The following is a 23,081-nucleotide window of genomic DNA, read 5'->3' on the forward strand; positions in this document are numbered from 1 at the left end:
ACCCTCAGTGTCGCGCCCGTAACGGACCAGGACTGGCAACGGGATCACAACCCTCGGTGCTGCGCCCGCACCTCGCTCAGCCAGTGAGCGGGAACCGGTCTGTATGTGGGATCCGAACCCTCGGCGGGAGCGCCACCATGCTCCCAAGCGGCGCACTGTAGCAGTGCGCCACCGGGCCGGCCCATATGTGGCAATTCTGAAAATCAAATTCTACCTTCTCTTCAGGATTTTATTGCTCTTTGTTATTGTTGATTGCTTAGTGACTTTTCGGAACTAATTATGTAAATTCTGTATTTGTTGACTCTACTCTGTTAGCTTAGTGGTCAGCTAATGAATGGACAGAGATTTCCTTAAGCACCTGAAACCAGTAAGTTGCCCAGACTTTGCATAGGGGCTGTGTGTGTGTTGGGCCATGCCTTCAACACTCAGCCAGGCAGCTGACAACTCTGCTTTAGCCCTCACTTCTTGCTTGTGCAGAGGCTCAAGGGCAGCCAGAAGTGAGAGCTTGGGGACTTCTCAGGACTTTCCTAAGCATATGCACAGCCCTATATATGCATATGACCTGGTAAGATTCCCAGAAGTATATTAGAACTTCTCAATGGCCCTGAAATCATCTAATTCCCCAGATTTTTCTTTAAAGCTTTTTGGTTAGCCTATTCTTTGCCACAAATGTTATCTACCACATCAGGCAGTCACAAAGCTAAACCATTTCCTCTACATGTTTTCAAAAAATTCTCTTGGGGAAAAAGCAAGGTCTGAGTCAGGTCAATTAAGACAGCCTTTCTGATGGGGTCTTCCAGGGAACCAGCAAACAAGGTCAAATAATGACAGTTCTTTGGGAATGAGGCTTTGTGGGAGTTCCAATCCCTTCCTCCCCCCCCCCCCCCCCCCCCCCCCCCCCCCCCCCCCCCCCCCCCCCACCCCCCCCCCCCCCCCCCCCCCCCCCCCCCCCCCCGGGGGGTTCCCATCCCTTCCCCCCCCCCCCCCCAGTGGCTGCCAGCTTGATGATTTTGACTGTGACAATGGGTTGCTAAAAATGGAAACAGAAGAACTGGAATAAGGGCAGATTGAAAGACTGTGAAGCTTGCTGCTCTTACCAAGATTCAGTCGCTTTTCTCGAACAAATGCTCTGTGGATTGCTACAAGCCTTTAGTTAATTTCTAGAGTTCTATAAAAGTTGATTTTGATAGTTTTTGCCAGTTTTATTAATGCTTTTATGGAGAAAATGTTTGGCAATTCTTACTGTGCCATTTTTGCTGATATTATCAATGGCTTAGATTTTACATTAGATTTTACTCTTAGAGTAAAGCATGAGGCAAGAGTCAGGGTTTTCCCATATGGATAACATTCTATTCTTTCCCTACTGAATTGTTTTGGCATCTTTGACAAAAATCAACTTACCATGTAAGTATGGGTTTATTTCTGGACTCTCTATTCTCTTCTACTCATAAATTTTACTATCATTATGCCAATACCACAGTCTTGATTACTATAACTTTTTAGTAAATCCTGAAGTTATGTAGGGAAAGTCCTTCAACTTCTTTCTTACATAAAATTGTTTTGGCATTGTAGTTCCTTTTCATTTCAATATGGATTTTAAGTACCAGTAGTCAATTTCTATTTAAGAAAAAGGCTGCTGAGAAACTGGTTGGGTTTGCACTCAATCAACCTGGGGAGAACTGGTAACTTACCAATTTCAAGTCTTCCAACCCATGAATGTAGTATAGCTCTCCATTCACAGGCATCTTCTTTAATTTCTCTCAGCAATGTTTTGTACTTTTCATTGTAGGTTTTTACAAATCTTGTTAACTTATTGCTTTGCATTTCATGTTGGGTGCTATCATAAATGGAAATTTTTTAAAACTTCATCTTCCAATCATTTGCTGCTAGTATATAGAAATAAAATTGATTTTTGTATACTGCCCTTCTACCTGTGGCCATGTAAAGTTTACTCGTTAGTTTTAGTGGTTGCTTTTCAGATTCTTAATAATATTTCATGTAAACAATCATGTCATATACAAAGAGAGACACTTTTACTTTTCCCTTCCAATTTCATACTTTTTTTTTTCCTTTTTGTCTTTTTTACTGACCGGTAACGGGATTGCAACCCTCAGTGTCGCGCCCGTACCGGGGACCGGCAACGGGATCGCAACCCACAGTGTTGTGCCTGCACCTCGCTCAGCCAGTGAGCGGGAACCGGTCTCCACATGGGATCCGAACCCTCGGCAGGAGCGCTGCCGCGCTCCCAAGCGGTGCACTCTCCAGTGTGCCACCGGGACGGCCCAATTTCATACTTTTTAAAAAACCTTATTGCACTAATTAAATCCTCCAGTAAAATGTTGAACAGAAGTGGTAAAAGTGTATATTCTTGCCTTGCTGACAATCTCTATTATCATTTAAATATATACTATGTTTTTATTTAATTATTGTTTTTCAATTTATGTTTACCATTTAGATATTTGTTTTCTATTAGATCTAATTATATTCTTTTTCTGACACGTTTTGGCTTAATCAGATATTTTTAGAATTCCATTGTAATTAAACTACTGACATTTTAGTTATAATTCTTTGTATAATTTTTAATGGTTACTGTATGGATTACAATATGCATTTCAGAAATAATTACAGTCTACTTAGAGTTACTGTTGTTCTGCTTCATTTAAATATAATAACGCCACAACCATAAAGTTCATTTACCCCATGCTGTCCTTTTTACTATTGTTAAATATACTATATCTACGTTCATTATAAACCAACAATATATTATAATTTTTGCTTTTAAATAAAAGAAAATATATAGTCTTTAAAAAAAATCTACCTATGTATTACCCAGTTGCCTTAACACAGTCGTTCTCCATGGGGAGCAACCTAATGGGTAGAGGAGAAGGATGCTGCTAAATATCCTACAGTGCAAGGATAGCCCCTCAATAAGAGAAGTACCCAGCCCCAAAGGGCAAACAATGCCAAGGTTGAGAAACCTGTCTTAAGATAACGTGCATTGTTCTCATCTGGTTGCTTTCAAGGTTATCTCTTTATAACTATGGTTTTCAGCATATTAACTATGATGTACCTAGGTAAAATTTTACTTTTATCCTGTTTTGCAAGAGACCCCTAAGTCTGTTAGATATGTTTTTTGAAGCAAATTTGGTTATGTTTTCAAATATTTTATGCCCCATTATCTTTTTCCTCTCCCTCACAAACAGTTCAGGGGTCAGCCAAGTATATTTGGTCTGAGTTTATACATACATTTTGAGGCTCCTTCCTATGCAACTCCCTCTTTTTGGGGACTCCTCCCCTCTTTTCAGCCTTGCTAACTAACAGTGCTGAATTCTGTCTTCCGACTCTTTAAGTCAGTAAGACTGCAGCTTTCTGCATAGAGTAGGGAGTGGTATTAGACAAAAGGCCATAGGAACACGAATCTCATCCAGAGAATTTCTTTCTTTCAAGAGCTGATTCCTCTTCAGTTTTTGCCTGCTTCTGGTTATTCTCCAGTGCCAAACAGTTGTTTTTTCTTTCATATTTAGTCCAATTTTAATAATGATTATCTGCAGTAGAGACAGTCTGATACAAACAACTTCACCAATACTGGAAATGCCAATTAGGATTTTTAAATGTGATGGTTTTATTGGAAATAGAGATTATTTTATCCATCTATGCCTTGACACATTCTGCTGTCCTAATCCTTACGCACAGCAGCCTATGCAAACAATTTCTGAGACACTACTTCTATGACTGAAGAAACTTCTCCACGGAATAATGAAAATAATGTGGGCTTTGGAATCAGAGAAACCATTCGCTAACTGTAGGAACTTGGAAAGACTGTTTACTCTACGCTTCTCCACTTGTATTATGGAGGTGGTCATTTAAATCTCAAAGGGCTCTTATGAAAATTAAATGCTTACATTGTAAAGCATATAGCAAATGAAAAGAAAAAAACTGTTGGTTCCTTTCCCCTTAGACCTCTTCCTCCATTCTAGCAGTGGATATAGTAAAAGAAATTCCTAATACATGACCACCATTTTCTAGTTACTTTATTCCATTAGTAACATTTAATTAAGTTTACTTTATAAGGATGAAAGAACACGAGAGAGAGAAAACAAATTTCACTTTATGAACAAGCATGAGGCAGAAGCAGGGACTGTCCAAGGTGACGCTGAACCCAGGGAAGACTCCCTCCTCCACAGTACCTCTGGGTAGGCAAGTGTAGAGGCAAGAGGATGCATGGCATGCAAAAGGCATCTGCAGTGGATTGAATTATGTCCCCCCAAACTCACTGGAACTTGAATTGTGTCCCCCAAGTTTTATGTATTAGAAACTTAGCCCCCACTGTGACTGTTAAGAGGGTGAGAAATCCTATTAAGGTAATTGAAAGGTGGAGCCCTGAAGGGATGATTGGATTGTAGGACCGTACAGTAGTGAATGGATTAAAAATGGTGGTCAGGGGTGTGGTTCTGAGGACTTTAAAAGAAGAGGAGAGTCTGTCTTTCTCTCTCTCTCTGCAATCTCTGCTTCCACCATCTTGCAATGTGAGACCCCTGGGTCACTGTCGCCACCACCAGATGGACTTTGGACTTCCCAGCCTCAGAAACTGTAAGCAAATAAACTTCATTTTCTTTATAAATTACCCAGTTCCACGTATTTTGTTATAAGCAACAAAAACGGACTAATAACAGCATCTTTATCTCTCCATGTGTAAATGAGAAAGATTCTTTCTCTAGACATGAGAAATATACAATAAGTTACTAATCTAATAAGCAAAACTGCTTAGAAGAGCGAGAGTAATTTCAAAAGTAAAATAGAACAAATGAAAAGGTCAGTACAAAAAGCTATTGGACTTCTCCTGTTTTAAAAGTAAATTTTGTTCCTTGTAAAGAAATGAACAAAAAACCAGGATTGTACAGGACTATATTTTGTAAATTTTCTAAATTAACAATAGATAATGAAGAACTTACCATGTGTTTACGCATTGTTTTACATGATTTTTTAATACTTGCATTGTATATATTGGTATAAATATGACATAATTTGTTTACTAGGTCTTATGAATTGTAAATTTAGGTTGCTTCTAATATTCACAACTATAAATTATTCATAAAAGATTTCACACATCTCAAACAATTTCCTTGGCTGTTTGTCTGCTGTAAATATAATCAGCAAACAATTAACAACCTTATCTATGTCATAACTTAAAGGACTGGCTGGTTAGTTCAGTTGGTTAGAGCACAGCCCTGTAATGACAAGATCACAGGTTCAGATCCCAGAACTGGCCAGCCACCAATAAAAAAAAAAGTTAACAATAAAGGAATAAAGAGGCTTATGAAACAATGTAAGAGAATGCCTTCCATGCTGCATCAATTCATAATTGCCATTCCTTGAGTACAGGTATGTTGCCAACTAATTACATCATCTTCCAACACTTATTTTTCCATCTTGTTCCAGGTATATAAAAGATTTTATCGAACATTTTGCTTACATCTAGCTGCACCATTTTTACACAATTTGACCTATGTTTCTAGTACCCTATCATAAAAACATAATGAGGCATCAATTGTTCAAGTGAATTCACATTGGCTCTCTTTTCTAAGTTCATTAGACAGATGATGCAAGGAAATCAAAGTGGAGGCATTGCTCCAACAAATAGAACAGAGCTGAGAAGAAGCTGACTGCTCTAAGAAATAAGAAAGAATCGGACTGTTAATTATAATTACATAATCATATAGTGCTGACACGACATGTACTCTCAGCTTAAGCAATTAAGAATAAGTTGAAGGAGAAAGAGCCAAAGTAAAACTGACATATTTAAGTAATGTACATCTTTTGAATATAATACTTTTATACTACTGACTGGCTGACTGGTTTGAAAGTTAGCACAGTAGTGCCTATAAATATAATCATCTCCCTACATCTATAAGCAGTGGGAGAAAAACAGAAGCATTCAATAGGTTTCTTAGGTCTACACTGCTGTAAACCAGAGGTCAGCAGAGTTAATCTGCAAGGAGCCAGATAATAAATATTTAATCTTGCAGGCCATATAGTCTCTGTTGCAATCACTCAACTCTTTTATTGTAGCATTACAGCACCATAGACAATGTGTAAATGAATGAATGTGGTTGTGTTACAAAAAAATTTTATTTACTAAAACAGGTGGTGGGCTACAGTTTGCCAACCACTAGTGTAAACAATGAGAGGTAAATACCTAGTGCAAAATGATGCTAAACCATCTCTTGAACACATCTTAAAATTTCAAATGGTGAACAAGAAAATATTTTATAGAACAGTACAATTTTACTTTCCTATGATACTACAGGAATTACAATTTCATTTTCAGTGAATTCAAACACATAGCTGGATCAATTTTTCTACATACCCTCAGAACCTGAGAATCATTTACCTGTGCATAATCACCAAAAGATGAAGGATAAGCAATGCACTTTTCTGATGTATATTGTGCTTCATTTCCCTGAGAGACTGCATCCAGCATGGTGCTTGCAATTCCAGTCTTATGTAGAGTGGTTTTACTTGCAGAGGCTAAAGGCAAAATCAATAAGTTTATTTTAGTTAGATTTTTTAATTATAAATTATAAACAGAATGCAAAATTCATTAACTCAGCATGTTCTCAAATATAACACAAATCTTAGTTTTCTAATATATATCTATATTTATTTTACCTGGGGGCGGGGATGAGATACATATATATATCTCTCATGAGATTGTTTTACTCATCTGAAAATGAAAGCTTGCCCTATGGGTGAATAATTTAGGTGGAAACATTTTTTTTTAATGTGTCTAATCTCTAAAACAAGGCATACTAAATATAAGTTAACCACTCTTGCTAATGAAGTCATAGTTGCTAATGAAGTCATAGTCACCATCTATTTTTAGGTCAGATCAATATATAAGAGGTATATTTAAAGCATATCTAAGTTTTTTTCTGACTTTTAAAAAAAATCACAAATTAATGTCTGGGTTCAAAGATACTTCAAAAAATACACAGGACGTATATTAAAAATGAAATTCATCTTTTCATCTCTTTTCATTCAATTCTATTCTTCTTCCCAGAAGTAGCAGTTTAGAATTTATTTTCCAAGATTTACTTTATGCATTTACACACTCAAATATGTACATGTAAGAATATATAGTTTTAAATAAACATAAATGGATTCATTTTATGCATACATTTGATTTTTCCACTTAAAAATATGCTTTAGAGATTATTTCATATTAGTATATGTAGATATCCCTTAATAATAAAAAAAGTTGCACAATATTCCACTTTATATTGAACTATTTAATTACCCATTCCCTTAATGACAAACGTTAAGGTATCCAGATTTTCACTATGGACAACCAATACTGCAGTGATTATCTTTGTGCCTGGGGCACATCACATTTGTGATTTTCTCTTAAAACTATATTTGAATGCATAGTTAAAGGCCTGAGGGGGTCCTTCAAAAAAGAAAAAGAAAATTCCATTTCTTCTGATTATTAACAGTTGATACATTTCTGGAGCGTCCAAATACTCTGGATATATTAGATTACTTAAAGGTTTAACCATCTGGTTTAGAAAAATGACTCCTTGGGCTGGCTGGTTTGCTCAGCTGGTTAAAGTGTGGTGCTGGTAACACCAAGGTCCAGGGTTCAATCTCTGTACTAGCCAGCCGCCAAAAAAACAAAAAAGAAAAAGAAAAATCACTCCATATGTGTTGTAAAGAATTATGGTATTGCCACCTCATAATTGTTTTACCCGATTATTTTCAGTCATGATTCAAAACTAATTCAATAAATTGATTATATTCTTAATTTAAAAAACGATAAAAGATACTTTCTTTAAATAAAACAATATTTTTAAGTCCCTTAATTTTAATTACTCTTTCAATTTAGAGAGTGGGCCTAACTTAGGCCTTAATTTGGTCAACAGGCATTATTTGCTTCCTTTATATTAAAAATTAAAGTAAAATTCATTTTGGAAAGTATTCAGTAAGACTCCAGTATATCATACTGAGCCCTCACTTACATGATAAGCACATACTGGGCAACACACTTGCCAAATTCAAGTATGGATTTTTACTGAGCCGAATTTCTTTTGGTGGTTCTCCCAAGAGTGAAGTCTGATTCTTAGAGGCAGCCTGTTTATCAAAAACAAAAGATGGGGTGTGTTTAATAAGAGGTACAAGAAAATCAAAATGCAGAGAGAATAAACTTATTTTTCAATAAATCTAGTCTAGTGTGATAAAAATTTGTGGAACCTAATCTTTGATGATATATACTTATGAAATATTTATGGATGTTTATTAAAACTTTCTCATTTCACCTGTTATTATTTTTTTTCAATTAGTTTTTTTAAACTATTCTAGCATCATACAACTTTAGAACTGAAAGAAAATTAAGGGCCATCTTGTATAAACTTCTCACTTGAACCAGGAAAGAATTCATCTTCACCAGAAAAAACAAATTCCATATCTCATTTCCAGAAATACTGTTATCAACTTTTTTTTTTAACTAAGATTTTTATTTTATATAATGTGACCATAATCAAATGACAAAAGCAAAGCTTACTTATCTCTGGTACTAAAAATAATACCAAACAAAATAAGTTGGTTTAATAAACTCCAACTCCACATTTAGATGATAAAGCTAGAAATTCACATTTCTTGAAAATGTCAGTATATTTTTATGTAAATTGTTAGGTATAAGGATTCTAGTATTTCTCTTTTTTCCGTTGTCTTTGTTTTTTGGTGGTTGGCCAGTATGAGGATCCAAACACTTCACCTTGATGTTATCAGCACCACACTCTAAAACTGAGGGAGCTAACTGGCCAGACCTCTAATATTTCTTTAACAGAAAAAAAGGAGATACAGTGTATTTCAGATTCTTCTAATAGAATTTTTTACATTTCACTGCCTGATAGTAAAGATTTAAAAATAAGACACAATTTCGGTTACTATGAGGGTATTTCAAAAAGTTCATGGAAAAATTTAATTCTCTTTTAATTCCATCTCCCAGTTCTTCATAAAACTTGTTTTCCAGACACTGCCCTACCTTGGCTGTCCTCTTCAAAAGAGACTAATTTGCCCATTATGTGAATCACCCAAATCCAAACATTTTCTAAAGACTCTGGTGCTTACAATGAATAAAAGACTGCAAAACTACTTGTTTAATTTTCCTCAATAACCCAAGCAATTGATACTGCAGATAAAATTTTAAAATTCATTCTATAAAGAGTTGCATTAGCTTTCTCAATGTACAACTGTAGCACATTCTATCCATACTTCCTGCTATGACTATGTAACAACAAAATCTCTTACAAATTCAGTATTATTATTTTGACATTTTAATACAACCAACTCTGTGAATATTTTTCCTTATATGCTGCTTATAGCCTAAGTTTTATATCAATTACAAACCAAAGGGTATTTTAGGATAAAAATAAAATAAAAATTAGACATACTTTATTCTACCTACTTATTATAACATTTACAAATATCAGTGGTATATGAACCAATAAAATGACTGGGTAAAAATTTTTAGGACTAAAACAGAAATCAGATTCTTTTGAACAGACCAGAGTTTAATAACAGATTTTGATATTTTTCAGATAAAATAAAATTCATTCTGCCTTTAAATATTAAAATGCCTTACTTAGCTACACAATGTATTTTTAAAATAGAAAAAAGCATATTTTAAAGAACAGCATTACTACTTACTTAGAAAGCCTTAGAAATAATATCACTATATTACTGGATATTAATGATACTCTAACCTTTTACAAACTATAGATTTTGAACTTAAATTAGTTTATATCTTATTTTTAAAATATCAATTATTTTTGAAAACCATGCATATCACAAATTTTTCAGTAAAGCAAACATTTATAAAAAATAAAGAATTCATATTTAAATTATTTTATAACAGATTTAAAAAACTCATTTTACACAAATTATTTTACTTACAAACTGGCAAATCATTAGGCATAGTTCCAAATGTCAGCTGGCATAATCTATCAAAAGAGTTTTGTTTGCTTATTTATAATAAGGTTTTTTTTTTTTTTTAAAGAATGCTGTTTTTTGGGGCCGGCCCGGTGGCGCAATGGATAGTGCGCCGCTTGGGAAGCGCGGCGGCGCTCCCGCCCGAGGGTTCGGATCCCACGTACAGACCGGTTCCCGCTCACTGGCTGAGCGAGGCGCGGGAGCAAAGCCGTTGCGATCCGTTGCCGGAAACGGAAAAAAGACAAAAGACAAAAAAAAAAAAAAAAAAAAAGAATGCTGTTTTCTTCAATTTTGAAAAGTAAATGTAAACTACGAAAAAGTCATCATTTAATGACATCGCAATTATCTAGTTTGTAATCCATATTTATATACTTTAAGTATATATTAATTTCCTTTAAAGTTTAAAACATAGCTAAGATTGCTTTATGATACTTCATAAATTATGCCACCTATAACCACAATTAGCATATCCTAATATTAGAATAATTTAAGATATAATTTACATGTGTGCACACACACTTTTCTTACCCCTGAACTTGTCTCTGTGCCTTTTGGCTGGCTTTGCAGCTGCTTAGGGTGTCCTGTCAGCAATCCCCCAGCAGTAAGGTTTGGAAAGCTCTGAAGGTGAGGCTGTGACCCTGAGAAATTTCCTTCTGCCATTCCCACCGTGGCTGGCTGTTTCTCCTGAGTATTACTATGCCCTGGCCCGGCTTGTCCAGCGATGTGCTGATTTGGAAAGAATGGTAATATGCCCATTCTAGCTGTTACAGTTGTTTGAGTTGGAATCAGATTAGATGCTGTAGTGAACCACAAATGCAAAAAGCTTTTAGTTAGACCAGACTTGTTCACAACAGTCCTTCTGATTTTGTTAAGTTGTGGGCAAAATGCAGAGAAACCAATTTTGTACCTACTAAAGAACAGTTAAATTCAAAAGATAAGATTAAAGGTTATAAATTAGGAGGTTCCTCTATGAAAAAAACAAGATCTTACAATAGTAATGATGCTGTTCTTATTTCCAACAACTTCCAAGATAAACTTCAGTGATATATTTTTAAAATCCAAGTTTTGGGCCGAGCCCGTGGCGCACTCAGGAGAGTGCGGCAGCGCTCCCGCCGCGGGTTCGGATCCCATATAGGGATGGCCGGTGCGCTCACTGGCTGAGCAAGGTGCGGCCGGTCTCAAAAAGGGCAAAAAAAAAAAAAAAAAAAATCCAAGTTTTAATTGCATATTTTAGAAGTTGAGAGAAGTTTATATACTTTTTGGTGTTTAAAGCAGTGCTTTTAAAAAAAATGCCCATTCACTGCAATTTGCCTGCTTCCACATTTGAAGGTAATAATTAAATAAGTCAAGCTTAAAAGTTCTCTGACACTTAAAAATTAATAAAGTTTGACTGAATCTCACAATAAATTTGGTTAGCCGGCTTGCGTCTGCTCATGAGAGCCAATTGTGCATTTCTCTTCCCGGCTCTCGAGTTTAGTGTCTTCATATTGGTAACTTGAAATTGGCCATGGTTGGAATATTCACACACAGAAATGCACAAATACTACAAATTAAGACTTCTTTTTTAAACTTTTTAAAGTTTCAGTAGAAAAATTCTGAACCATTCCACTTTTTAAAAATCTATAGGTCAAAATTGAAATGAAAAGAGCTCATTTTGATAACTAAGTCAAATGTGCATTTTACAAATTCACTAAACAAATTTCTTCAATTGTTTTAAGTACTAAACATTAAGAGATGGATACTTTGTTTCTCATATCTTTTAGCAATATATTTATTTGGACACTCTGAATTTTCAGTATTCATTCTTAAAGCAGTACATGCTAAAGCAAATGGCTTCTTATTTAATCGGACAACCTATAAACATTTGCATAAGCTTTTAGTCATAGATAATTTAATTTTTTGGAAAGACAGACCCCATCATACCATAAAAATTTCCTCAGCAGTTAACTTTTGCCCAGATAATTTTAACAGTCAGAATTGACTGAGTTATTTGATCATTGACTAGTTGATTTTATGTATAAGAGGTTAAGTATGCCACTTATATTCTATTGACTTTTTTTTATTACTGTGGCCCTTCTGTTTTCACTCAGCATGCTCATGTCTAAGCAAATTTCAATTAAGCTTCAAAGTGCTTTACAAAATCACATTCAAATAAGAAATCTAGGTGTATAACACCATGTCGCTATTGTTCTAAAAAAAAATTGTTTTAATTTCAGAAGCACATAGTACACATATTATTTTTATTCTACTACTAATTTGAAGATATTTTAAAATGATACAAATAAATAATCAAACTTTAAATTTACAAATACAAGGTATTTCTTTTATAAAAGCTAAGGGTTTCTTATCCAGGCAAAAATTAAATGGTTACATATGTAATGTGCTGTCAGCCCAGTGGGCAGCATGTCAGTCTCAAATGGATCCATGTCTTTACCTCATACTGCTGTGAACCTGCATGAAATATTAAAGCATATCCAACAGGGAAAGTCTTATCTTGGTATGGAAGCAAGTGCATCAATAACTTATCAATATTAAAAATAGAAAAGCCAAGAGGATTCTTGAAATTTTAAATGACTAAAACTCAAATTTGACCTTCCTGTAAATCCAAGTAGAACAAAAGGTAAACTATCTTTAAATTTCAAACCTATTTACTGACTTCTCAGTAAATACACTTCATTTACTTTTATGTGCTTCTCCAGGATGCCCCAAGTCCATTTTCAATGGAAGCGCCGATCCTATCCCTAGTGCAGTTTGAAGTATCATGGCTGGGGGTTCTCCAAGTAAGCCAGGTTTCTACAAAAGAAAAAACGTAAGATTTTTGCCCATGGAAGTTAAGATTTAACCTAAAGGGGGCTACATATGTGAAAATTCATAAATAACATGATCAACAGCCTAATTCTAGAAAAAAACTGATTTCAAAAGAAAAATATAATACTATACTTACATTATTAGTATGAATGTTCTCAAACTTCATTAACTGTTGCTGTGCCAGCGGTACATGAGAAAGATTCTGAAGGGATAAATCAGAAGTATTACCCATAACTGACCTCTGTGAAAATGATAAAACATTAAGTTAGCCTAATTTTGAAAAGCTACTTCTTGTGTAACCCAATTCATTTTAAAGTTCAGTTCTCCAGTTGATCTGAGTAAAAGCAACAGCTTCTTAATACAATATTCTACTTTCCAACTTAAGGAAATGCTAATTAATTCCTTTAATAATATACAAGAGGTGACCATTTGGTCATGAGACTAATTCCATATCTTTTCCTTCTTTGATCCTTCCTCCCCTCCCCTCAGCCCTTTCTGGTTTTAGTGACAGTGACATTATATTCATTCACTTATTTATTCACTTAATCATCCAATGAAGATTTATTGAACACTTTCTGTGTGTCAGGCACTGTGCTACATAGTAAGAAATACAACAGTATGATCTGCCTTCATGGATCTTATGGTCCCCCCAGGAAGGGAGACATTATTTAATTACAAAAACATATGTACATATATAATTACAAATGGTAATTATATGAAGGAAAAATACAAGGAGCTATGACAACAAATAATGGGGGGATTCAATTTAGAATGGAACATTCAAGGAGGTTTCCATGAGGAACTAACTCTTGTGCTGAGATCTGAACGCTATGGAGAAGTAATTAGGTGAAGTCTGGGGGAATTAGGTTGTGTTGGGATGTGGGTTTTTCCAGGCAGAAGGGACAGCAAGAACAAAGACCTAAGGAGGAGAGAACAGGGTCCCTGAAGACCAAAAGCAGGCCACTGTAGCAGGCCAGGGATGCACAATAAGCATAAGAGGCAGGAAGGGCCAGCTTAAAATCAAAAGTAAGCATCTTGGTCTTTCTCCTAAAACAAAGGGAATATTATCAATACTATGGACTCCCACTTTCATCATTCCTTACACATTATTTTAATTGTTTAATGTTTGCTTTCCCTACTGGCTGAAATTCTGTAACAACAGAGACTATGAATGTTTTGTTTGATGCTGTAGCCTCAATAATTAGCACAATGTATAGTACATACATGTCAAGATTCTCAATAAAATATGCTGAGCAAATAAATGAATAAAGACTCTAAAATGTACCAACTCCTTTGTTAAATTCTAAGGATGAAAAATAAAAGGCAGGCATTTCCCTTCATTCATTCAACCTACATTAAACATCTATTATATATTAGGTTTGATTTGTAATTAGGATTCCATATTCTTAAACAGTACCTGAAATTAATAAGTAATGTTTATCTCCAACATCATGGATATTTACAAATACAAAGAAATATTTAATATACTTAACTGAAAAAGGTAAGAAAAATATTCTTTCATAAATATGAATTAATTTTTTAACATTGATTAAATTTAAGAATTAAGAGTTATTGTTCATTTATTTTTTCTCTCTATAAATACTTTTTTGAGTTAAAACCACATAAGAAGCTTTTAAAAAAACTACCAATTTATTATCTAGAGAAAACATATCACAAAATATCCCTCTTTCCTTCTTAATGCCCTATAAATAGGAATAAATAAATATATATAACTATCCTGCTTTGATTAGCTTAACTGGATCTGATATATATATTAAGTTATGATTTTATGTAGTTATACTTATTATTAAGAATTTTCTTTAAAAGCAAAATAATTAACTTCTTGAGAACTTTAAGTGTTAAAAACAAACAAAATAGGTACTCCAAATATTTGATGCTTCAGTACGCAATGCTATTTATGTACCTGATGTGCTTTATTCAACTGTAAAAATGCAGGGGAGATGGATGGATTCATCAGATGTGGCAAGCTGTGAGGGGTTCCAAGAACTGCTTTGAAAAAATAAAAGCAAAAATTTAACTGTATGATATATATGAAATTAAAAATTAAAAAATCGAGCTCCAAAAAAGGTAAATGAATATTTCTTTAAATTTTTAACAAATTCATTGGAAGTTCAATGATATACTAACCTCATTGGTGAAAAGTGGCAGGCTCCTTTATTTTGATCCTGGAATTTGTTTTAAAATTCTAACACCGTCTACCATTGTAAAGCACCAAGCCTAGGCTTACTTTTCTCTACTGCTTAGTGCAACAAAACTAATTCCATCTTTTAATAAAGTCTAATAATAATTGGACACATGTTATTTCCTCAGTGTTTTTTTAGGTATGTGATCGATTTTGGTAGAGGGTGAGACTAGGGGACAAGATACAATCCTTGTCCTTGTAAAGCTTATGTAAAATCCAATTGAGAAGATAATATGAGTATATGTACACGAAAATACTTACATAATAATGACAAAAGAAAACAACAAAACTGTACACAGAGATAAAAGGAATAAATGGTAACCATGTTCTTAATCAAGTCCAAGAGTCCAAATACCAGAGTACACTTCAGAAGAGATGTTTTCAGAATAGATAATACACAGAGACAAAAAGAACCATAAGATAGAAAATATATACAAGAATTTCATCTAATTATTTACAAAGTAGCTGGGAATAGTCATAATATACAAATTATATATAATATGTTTGTATATATGTTATATATAATATATACTTATTATAATATAATATTATATATATTTATTATTATGTTATACATATTTTTGTTATATAAATATATATTATATATGTTATTTATATATAATATACAAAATATTTAGTATCCAGAAAAGGTCCTGGTAATATCTGTTTGTGATACAGATGTAGGAAAATAAAAAACACTGAACTAGTGAAATAAATCCTTGTTACATTCAAATTTTTTTACTATCTAAGTATATACACTGGGACCACCTCAGAGGGTAGAATGATACAATATCTTGGTTTCAGGTATAGGATTTTCTCAGTTAACCCACAGGGAGCTATATAATTCAGTAGTTTTCAATATTCTCTCTAGCAAAGGAAGAAGCACCCACCGTTTGTGGGAATGGAGGGAACGTCTAATTATAGCATAAATTTAGGAGAGTTATGATAATGTGAGGATATATGAAAGAGGATCCGTTTAGAATGCTATTACCTAGGTCAATATGGGGGGGAAGGCATTTCTAGGAGGAAAATTGGTACTGTACACTCAAAGAACTCCCTTGCAAGCAATATGTTAGGGAATTAAGTGTAGAAGAATTAGAGAAAATGTTACTAGACTAACAAAAATAACTTAAGTGAAAGAGCTAATTTGTTTTTTATTTCTGCAGTTGAAGCCCCCAGAATGGGGTTTTTAAAAAGACATATCCCCTCCAAATTAAGTTAATAACCCACTGGGGCAAAATATCTAAATCACAAAATCCCAAATGTATCATCTATGAAAGATAAATAAAAATCTCCCTCCTCAAAAAATTATGATGGGAACCACAAATAACAAATGCCAAAATATTTTTAAAACTATATTGCATTAAAGTCATAGATTATTGATGGAGCAGACAGTAGTAATAATGCAAATATGAGAAAAGGATTGACCAAGATAAACTAAGATACAAACCCACTTGGCAACTTAAGAGATATTTTATTAAAAATACATAGAGAGAGACATATTAACATAGATAGATAGGTTAATATTAATTTTTAAAAACTGGTAGTTATATTAATATCAAAAAACTTCCTGAGCAAAGAGTATTGCCAGGGATAAAGATGTTCCTTTCATAATGATAAAGGGGTCAATTCATTAAGGGTATACAACAATCTTAAATGTTTGTGCACCAAATAAAAAAACTTCAAAATATATAAAGCAAAAATGTACAGACTGAAAGGAAAAGTAGACAAATCCACAATTATGGTTACAGATTCCAATATCCCCTTCTCTTTTCCAGATAGTCACTGTATTTTGTTGTAAAATACTGAAAACACGTTTTTCTTCACAGCTTTTACTGAACACAATAGCTACCAGTTTGTAACAACAATAAAAACAACAAAAGGAATAAAAACAATCTGAAAATGACCACAGCTTCACATCTACCTGCCCTTGCTTAGCTCTTGGCCAAGAGTCTCACTGTGCCCCATCCTTCCGGTCAGTAACTGATAGAATAAGTTGACAGAAAATCAGTACGAATATAGAAGACTTAAACAACACTATCAACTACCCTAATCTAACTGACATTTATAAAACACTCCACCCAACAACAGTAAAGTGCACATGGAATATTTACCAATACTCTGGGCCATGAAACAAGTTTAAATACAAATTTATAAATTTAAATCATACAAAGTATGTTTTCTGACTACAAGTGAATTAAATTAGGCATCAATAACTGATATAAATTGAATGTATCCCCCAAATTTCATGTATTAGAAAGTTAATCCCCACTGTGACAGTGCTAAGAGGGTGAGAAGTCCTATTATGATAAGTGAAAGGTGGGGCCTTTAAGAAGTGATTTGATTGTGAAGACTGTACCCTTCCATTCACGGAGTATTGGGAGTGGTTCTGATGGCTTTATAAGGAGAGAGTGTGAGAAGCTTAGCCCTTGCTCTCTTGCTCAAGCCATTCACCACATGACACACCCTGTGTTGCTGTGAAGAGCCACAACCCACAAACAAGGCCCTCACCAGATGTGTTCCCTGGACTTTGGACTTCCCAGCCTCTGAAACTTTAAGAAATAAATTCTATTTCCTTATCAATTACCCAGTCTCAGGTATTCTGTTATAAGTAACAGAAGTAGACTAATGCAATAACAACAACAACAAATTCTGGAAAATCCTGAACTTTTGAAACCTAAGTAACAACTTACAAATAACCCATGGATCAAAGAAGACAAAATAGAAACAAGAAAGTATTCTGAAATGAATAAAAATGAAAATATATCACAATTTATGAGGGAAATGTGTAGTATTCAACACTTATATAAAAAGAAGAAAGGTCTCAAGTGAATAATCTAGTTTTACTCTAAGAAACCAGAGAAAGCAGAACAAACTATGCCCAAAGAGAAGAAAACAATAAAAATAAAAGTGAAAATCAATGAAACAGAAAACAGAAAATAAAGTCAATGAAACCAAAAGCTGGTTCTTTGAGAAAATCAATAATACTGATAAACTTCTAGCCAAACTGATCAGGAAAAAACAGACACAAATTACCAGGAATGTGAGAGAGGACATCACTACAAATGCTGCAGACATTAAAGAATAAGGGAATACTATGAACAATGTTATGCCTATAAGCTTGATAACTTACACAAAATAGGCAGTTTCCTTGAAAGAAACAAACTGTCAAAGCCCACTCAAGAAGAAAGATATCCTGAAATAGCTCTTTAAAATCTCTTAAAGAAATTGAATCTATAATTAGAAATCTTCCTACAAAGATAATTCAACAGAGATGACTTCACTAGTGAATTCTACTAAACATGTCAGAAAGAAGTAATAGCACTGAACACAAACTCTCCTGACAACTGAAGAGAGGAAATATTTCCTAAATCATTCTATGAGGCCAGCATTATCCTTATAACAAAGTCAAAGAATATGTTACAAGAAAAGAAAACTATACCCCAATATGCCTCATGAACATAGATGTAAAAATTCTAAACTAAACGTTATCAAATCAAATCTAATAATATGTAAAAAGGCTTATAAAACATCATGACTATGAGGTATACCCTAGGAATGAAAGGATGATATAACACTCAAAAGTCAATCAATGTAATGCATCATGTTAACAGACAAACAAGAAAAACATATGATCATCTCAATAGAGAAGAGCATTTGACAAATTCCAGCAATCATCAGGATAAAACTTCTCAGCAATGTAGGAATAGGAGGTAAATTCCCAGCTTGATAAAGGAAATCTGTAAAGAAAATATATCTAAGATAATACTTAATAATAAAAGAATGAATGTTTTTTCCATAAGATCAGAAGCAAGGCAAGGATTTCTGCTCTCACCAGTTCTATGCACAATTATACAGGGGTGCTTCAAAAAGTTCATGAAAAGATTCACATTATCTTTAATTCTATTTTTCCACAAACATATACCTAAATGTAAAAGATAACTTCTCAAAGAAATGAAAAAATCTTCATGACCTTGAGTTTGGCAAAGATTTCTTATTTACTTTTTTTGTGTTTTTGTTTTGTTTTTATCATTACACAATGTAAACATTTTTTGTGGCCCTTTATCATTTTCTTCCTAACCCCCAGATTTCTTAAATATGACATAAGAAGTACAAATTACAAAAGAAAATAATAATAACTTGGACTTTGTCAAAATAAAAAGTTTTGCTATTCAAAAGACACTATTAAGAAAATAAAAGGAAAACCTACAAACTGGGAGAAAATATTTGCAAGCCACATATCCAATAGAGTACTTGGATCTAGAATAAAGAAAGATATAAATGGCTAGAAGAGAGGAGATCAAATGTTCTTATCACAAAGAAGTTATTAAGTTTTGCACTAATGAATATGCTACTTACCCTGATTTGAACATCACAATCGTATACATGTATTGAAATATAATTCTGTATCTTATATACAATCAATATATTTCATTTAAAAAATTTAAAAATTTTTATAAAAGAATTCTTACAACTTAATAAGACAAACAGCTCAATTTTAAAATGTACATAATATTTGAAAAAACATCACCAAAGAGGATATAAAGATGGCAACTTATCACATTAAAAGATCCTCAAAATCATTAATCAAAAGTGATATTCAAATTAAAACCACAATAAGATAGCACTATACACCAAATAGAAACGCTAAAATTAAAAAGACCAACATACCAAGCATTGGTGGGGATACTGAGCAAACTGGAGCCCTAGACACTGACCGTCTATTTTACCCAAGAGAAATAAAAGCATAAATCTGCATAAAGCAAATTATGGAATGGAATACTACTCAATAACAGAACGGAAAAAACTATTAATGCATGCAACAACATAGATAGATCTCAAAATAGTAAGCTGAGTGAAAGATGCCAAACAGTACATACACTGTGATTCCTTTTATACAAATTTCGAGAAAATACAAACTATAGTAAAAGAAAGCAGATCAGTGACTTTCTGGGGATAGAGTAGGGGGTGGATTATAAAGGGGCAAAAGGAAACAGCTGGGGATAAGGCATATATATGCTCATTTGACTGTGGTAATGATTTCGTGGTTATATATGTACATCAAAACATATCACTTTGTACACTTTAAATATGTGCAGTTTAATGTGCATCAATTAAAACTCAATAAAGTTGTTTAAAAATAGTTTAGACTATAAGTGATTGCATAATAGTTAAATTTGCAACACGCATATACAGAAAGAAATCTAGAATATTTACATTATATTGTATTTTTGAAGGTAGTTAAAAGGTGGGGATTGAAAAGAAAAGATCAGTTTGGTGAGAGTAATAATCAAATTGGATTCAGGAAGGAAATCAATCTGAGACAGTGTACAGAATAGACAGAAAAGAAGGTAGACAAGAAAGTAGTTGGGAATGTATACACTAGACCATATGTCAGCAACGAGTTATGTATAATTTATAGGACAGAGATGTAAAGGAAAGGGTTTAATCAGTAAACAAATTATTTGAATGCACTTAACTATAAATAGCAGTCCTATTCTAGGTGCTTGTGATGAACAAGAGAGAAATCCCTGCCTAATTGGAGCTTCCATTCGAGTGGGAGAAACAGACAATAAACAAGTAAATGTGTACTTTATTATGTTAGTTATTTGAAAAATGATACAATGAGAAATAAACAGAGTAAGGGTATAAAGAATCACAATTCTTTAGAATTATTTTAGTTTGCTCAGACAAGGCCTCTGTGAGTTCAGGACATAGTAAGGGATATAAGTTAAGATATAGCAAAGGAAAAACAACACTTTGTCTATCTTCAACATCCAGAAACTTCCCATAGATTCTCTAGCTTTTCATGTGCTCAAGTGAAGCAGGGATTTAATCCTCTTCTCTTGCTACCCCACACAATGAAAAAGCCCTGCTTGGTGAAATAATTTCTCCATCAGTGTAATATTGAAACATCTTAACTTAAAATTGAGAAAGTAGCACTAAAACATATGGCCATACACCAATCTGAGTAGAAAAGCAGAGTGAAGAATATTTAGTCTTAGATGAAATGAAGAGACAAAAATAATACTGGGGAGGAATTATTAAAGATAGCCCAGAGTTCAAGGTGTGGACAATACTTTCTAAAGACCCAAAACTGTGGTATACCTCTTTAAACACTAATACAATCTTGGACTGCATTCACAGAAATATATGATAATAGAATTTCCCACTGCATTCTGCACTGATCAGAACCAATCTACAGGATATGTTCATGTCTGTGTACACCAAGTTTTAGAACACCCCAGAAAACCTAGACTATATCCACAAGAGAACAACTTGTGGGGAATTTAGAGGCCTATCATATCGAGTGACACACTATAAAAAGTCAAATATAGAACTGTAGTTGCCAAAGATTTATAAGAGATATACAAAGAGAGTTATAAAAAGAAAATACAACTCTATCTGTTTACTTTCATCTTAAAAAAGGAAAATACTGGATTCCCTACCAACCAGCAACCAAAAAAAAAATTAAATTAAATTTTTTAAAAAAAGGAGAACAAATATTTTAGGGGGAAAAAAGGCAAAGAAAAATAAAAAATAAAAGAAAAAAACAATGAAAATATTAAGGTTGACCATTTCTTAATATATGGATTGACAATGGTGTGTGTATTTAATTGACATAGAATTGATACATATACTGTATATATTTGGGCTGTACTCAAAATTTATTTTACTGATAGGGATGCATAGTCCAAATAAAAAAAAAAAGGAGAACATCGAAGTCAGGAGTAGAAGGACAGAGAAAATCCAAAATGACTGAGGTTTCATGATAGTTGTCCTCAAATATTAAAAGGCTTTTCTAATGGAAGGAATAGATTTATTCTATATTTCTTCATGAACAGAACAAGATTAAGTAGCTAAAAATCACTGGAATTGCCAGCTAATATAAGAACTCTTCAGTAATTGAAATTTTCAAATAAGGAAATAGGTTGCCTCAGGAAATAAGGAGCTTCTTATCATTCATGTGATCAAGACAAAAAAAGATATCTCCATACAATTAAAACTGTAGAAGGGGAGGCGGGAGCTCCGCGGGGACCACACCGCTGCCATGTGATCCAGCAGCCCGGCCCAGTGCACGTGGAGCGGGGAAACGTCCAGCAGGAGAGGCAGAAGCTCCGCAGAGACCATACCACCACTGTGCAATTGAGCAGCCAGCTCAGTGCGTACGGAGCTGAGAGACGTCCAGCAGAGCAGGCGGAAGCTCTGTAGAGACCACACACCCTGTGGGGGGGCCGCTGCCGAACAATCCAGCAGCAGGAAGGCTTTACCGCCGCCACTTGGCTCCATCCCAAGCCTGGCCCAGCGCGCACAGAGCAGGGAGACGTCCAGCAGGGGAAGGGAAGCTCCGTAGAGACCACAGGCTCTGCAGTGCCTCCGTACATCCCAGCAGCCTGGCCCAGTGCACATGGAACAGGGAGACGTCCAGTAGGGGAGGTGGAAGCTCGGCAGAGACCACACACCCTGCGGTACTACCCTGTGACCCAGCAGCCTGGCCGAGCCCAAGCTGACCAGAGAGGTGGCTCCCCAGAGAGGCCCAAGACCTGAGGCAAGCACACACACAAGGCACTAGTGGCCAACTGAGCAGTCACTGAGGTAGCCATACCAAATTGGCAACCCCAGCAACATCATAGTCAGACAATAGTGTCAAACATATGGACTCTGAAACCCCCTGCCACAATGAATAAACATCAAAGAAAAGATACCAGAAATACAAAAAATCAAGAAAGTACACCACCAAAGGGTAATAACTCTCGGGCTCTAGATCCTATAGAACAAGAAGCCCTTGAAATGTCTGACAAGGAATTTCAAGTGTAAATCTAAGGAAACTGAATGAGATACAAGAAAACTCAGCTAGACAACATGATGAAACAAGGAAAAGTATACAGGACCTGAAAAAAGAAATGTACAAGGAAATCAATGCCCTAAAAAAAAAATGCAACAGAGCTTGCCAAACTAAAGAATTTATTCAGTGAAATAAAAAACACAATGGATAGTTTAACCAGCAGGCTTGCAGAAGTAGAAGAGAGAACCTCTGAACTTGAAGATGGGCTGCTTGAAATAACACAGGCAGACAAAAAAA

General features: G+C 34.4%; 1 protein-coding gene across 1 annotated transcript in view; it reads right to left on the reverse strand.

Moving 5' to 3' along the window:
• RAVER2 (ribonucleoprotein, PTB-binding 2) overlaps positions 1–23,081 on the reverse strand; it is a 61,539-nt gene that overhangs the window by 13,060 nt on the left and 25,398 nt on the right. Inside the window, exons 5-10 of the mRNA XM_008573980.1 lie at positions 14,720–14,805; positions 12,932–12,997; positions 12,669–12,780; positions 10,516–10,784; positions 8,016–8,127; positions 6,392–6,528 (exon numbers count right to left, since the gene is read on the reverse strand). Of these exons, the coding sequence (XP_008572202.1) occupies positions 6,392–6,528; positions 8,016–8,127; positions 10,516–10,784; positions 12,669–12,780; positions 12,932–12,997; positions 14,720–14,805 (782 nt within the window). The remainder of the gene's footprint in view (positions 1–6,391; positions 6,529–8,015; positions 8,128–10,515; positions 10,785–12,668; positions 12,781–12,931; positions 12,998–14,719; positions 14,806–23,081) is intronic.

Source organism: Galeopterus variegatus, unplaced genomic scaffold, assembly GCF_000696425.1.
Source record: "Galeopterus variegatus unplaced genomic scaffold, G_variegatus-3.0.2 Scaffold979, whole genome shotgun sequence".
Taxonomy (NCBI): domain Eukaryota; kingdom Metazoa; phylum Chordata; class Mammalia; order Dermoptera; family Cynocephalidae; genus Galeopterus; species Galeopterus variegatus.